The 2,825-nt window shown below is 39.3% G+C and overlaps 1 protein-coding gene across 1 annotated transcript in view; it reads left to right on the top strand.

Annotated features, from left to right (window-relative positions):
- Window positions 1–276: 276 nt before the first annotated feature.
- LOC132110325 (LIM domain-binding protein 3-like) overlaps window positions 277–2,825 on the top strand; it is a 50,604-nt gene continuing 48,055 nt past the window's right edge. Inside the window, exons 1-2 of the mRNA XM_059516878.1 lie at window positions 277–408; window positions 2,567–2,758. Coding sequence (XP_059372861.1) covers window positions 2,663–2,758 — 96 coding nt within the window. The 5' untranslated portion in view covers window positions 277–408; window positions 2,567–2,662. The remainder of the gene's footprint in view (window positions 409–2,566; window positions 2,759–2,825) is intronic.

Here is a 2,825-nt window from a genome sequence, read left to right as displayed (position 1 = left end):
TGGAAAACAAAAAAGACTTTGCTCATTAATATTTATTAGGTCATGATGCGTTGCTTGGTAACCCTACTTACTAACTAACACATCCATCACAAAGCTACTTAATATTCATGAGACAAACGCTAACCATGTGATGATTCGTTAATTCACCATGGTAATTAGCTAACCGTCTGCATTTCAGCCAATCAGTGAGCCCCACTGGGGTAACGCCACATTATATACTTAACATTCATGAGCAAATCCTTCAGCATAGTATGATTGGTCACTTTGCGTCCCGTGTGCTTCTGCTTACGTACACCCGGGGTTCCGAGGATCTGGCGTGAGTGACAGAGCTCGCCTCTGGAGGAAACGGAGCGACTCCAAACTGCAAGGCCCGCGGCAGTCAGTATAAAGCAACTTTTAGCATGCAATGTAGGTTGAAACAGGAGTTTGAGAAGTTGTTTGTCTTTAATGGTTTGTTGGATGGAAATGGAGGCAGGCAACAGGCTTCACACTGTTCTCGAGACGCTCAGTGGCTCCAGTCGCGTGAAAACATTTTTAGGGCTTCATGAATTTTCAAATTCATCCATACCTACCGATATATACTATAAATATAATGTGAGGCTAAATATAGACTATTATGCAGTAAGTGGCGTATCTGTTATTGTTTTGAATTTGTTAGTGTATCTGGTTTTGACTTCTGGCAACACTGATTCAGTGATGCTCATTCTCTTTGAGGTGTTTTGCATGGGACATTATTTTACATGTTTTGCATGTTTCTATCTACTAAAAGATTGATCAATGTTTTTTGTTTAGTGTACATACATATAAGTCACTACTGTGCATGGTGAAATTGTGTAAATGTGTTTTGCTTAAAGCTATGATTGAGGTGGACAACATGTCATCAGGTGGCAGGTGCTGGATGCTGCTGCCAGTTTTGTGAATTTTTTTTTTTTAAGGTCAGTATTTTCTTAGGAAACCTTGGTGCAAACAATACAGTATGTCTGGTTAGAAAAAAAACAGCGAGATGAATCAGAAAATACTTACAATACTTTGAAAAAAAAAACAACAACAATGCAAGTTTTTACAATAATAGTATGTTGAATTTGGCAGGGTGCATAACAAGCACTGTATCAGAACAATGTCAGACACTGTCCAGGATTGGCACAATTGCTGTATTACTTCAAATTCTTCCATTGACAAAGAGTGCTAAACTTAGCTGGAAACTAGTGCTCTCCCAAATTAGGCCGGGAGAACTGGCAGGCCCTCAGTGGTTATCTTTCCTCCTATGTCTCGGTGCGGACCTTGTGATGTGCTAGTGCACGAGAGGTCCTCTTATCTTGGTTCTCTGAGAGCTATAAGAGCATATCCAGCTTTACTCACTGCCACTTGTTCTTTGTTTAAAGCTGCTCATAAAGAACCTCCAGATGCCTCTGAATGCTTGGGATAACACTATCTCATGTATATGCCATCCATTGGTTGGTTTGCAATAAAGAATAAGTGTCAATTGAATGTTTCAAATGCTATAGTATGACTTTATAGTTGATTGCATCTCAAGTTAATCTATACGTGAAGATACACTACTGCTCAAAAGTCTGGGGTCAGTAAGCCTTTTTAATGGTTTTAAAAGAAGTCTCAGTAATACTGTGAAATATGATTAGAATTTAAATGTTTTTTTTCTATTTCAGTATATTTTCAAATATAATAATTTGATCCTGAGATGCAAAGCTGAATTTTTAGCAGTCATTACTTCAGTCACATCGTCCTCCAGAAGTCATTCTAATATGCTGATTTGCTGCCCAAGAAACATTTCTTATTATGAGTGTTGAAAATAGTTATGCTGCTTAATATTTCTGTAAAAACTGTGATTAAAATATATATATATTTTGTGACATTATAAATGCCCTTACTGTATTTTTTTATTTATTAAAATTTGATTTTCCTCAAACATATTGAACATATTATTGACCCAGTAGTTCAGAGTGATGATAAAATTGATAAGCACTTATTTTAAACAGGAGACACCGTTCAATCCCAGAATGCATGAGATAAGCTTGTTTGTGTCCGTTGGGGCTGCCAAATAACTCTAACCCTTTGTTAACCTTTTTCAGAATCAGCCAGGTTGCACTTGCAAGGAATTAACCCTAACCCTAACCAAAACCTGCCCAGGACCCAGATAGTTGAGGTACTCTTAAAGAAAGGAGTCTAGAAAAATCTTTTAACCTAAGAGGCGGCTATATTAGCCCTGTGAATCATGGGAGGTCTGGCATTCTGGGTGTCCCCTTACATGCCATATAAGTTCCCCTTCCTCCCCCTCCCCACAATGCCATACTGCTATCGCTCTGGGCAGAGGGGCAGCTATTCTTAGGCTGTCTGTCCAACTCATTTGAACAGGCAAGAATCCTCTTCCTTTGGCTCATAGCTCTTCTCTGTTGCTCCAGTTATTTTACATTAGTTGCAGGTTGACTGGGCCTGAATTCATTGTTTTTCGCTGTTACTTTGACCTGTTAGGCCTGCAGCTTTTTTTTTCCTCAGAAAGGTGTGAGTGTTACTTTCATTTTACACCTTTTTTTTTTTCTTCTTCTTTCAGAGGCTGTTTGGCATGTGCCCTGCCCCCTCCAAATTCATTTTCCCCATCTGTTCTGAAATTCTGTTGCTTAAATAATACACAGGAATTGTTTGAATAATGAGTTCGTACACAATTTCACTCGCTGGACCTTCGCCATGGGGCTTCCGGTTGCAAGGAGGCAAGGACTTCAACATGCCCCTCACCGTTTCTAGGGTAAGACCTCCAAATCTTGGCCTAACAGACAGTGATTCATTAGTTCAGCACCATTTACTCGCTTACA

Source organism: Carassius carassius, chromosome 30 (genome assembly GCF_963082965.1).
Source record: "Carassius carassius chromosome 30, fCarCar2.1, whole genome shotgun sequence".
NCBI classification, from domain to species: domain Eukaryota; kingdom Metazoa; phylum Chordata; class Actinopteri; order Cypriniformes; family Cyprinidae; genus Carassius; species Carassius carassius.
This window is presented reverse-complemented; position numbering and strand designations above follow the sequence as displayed.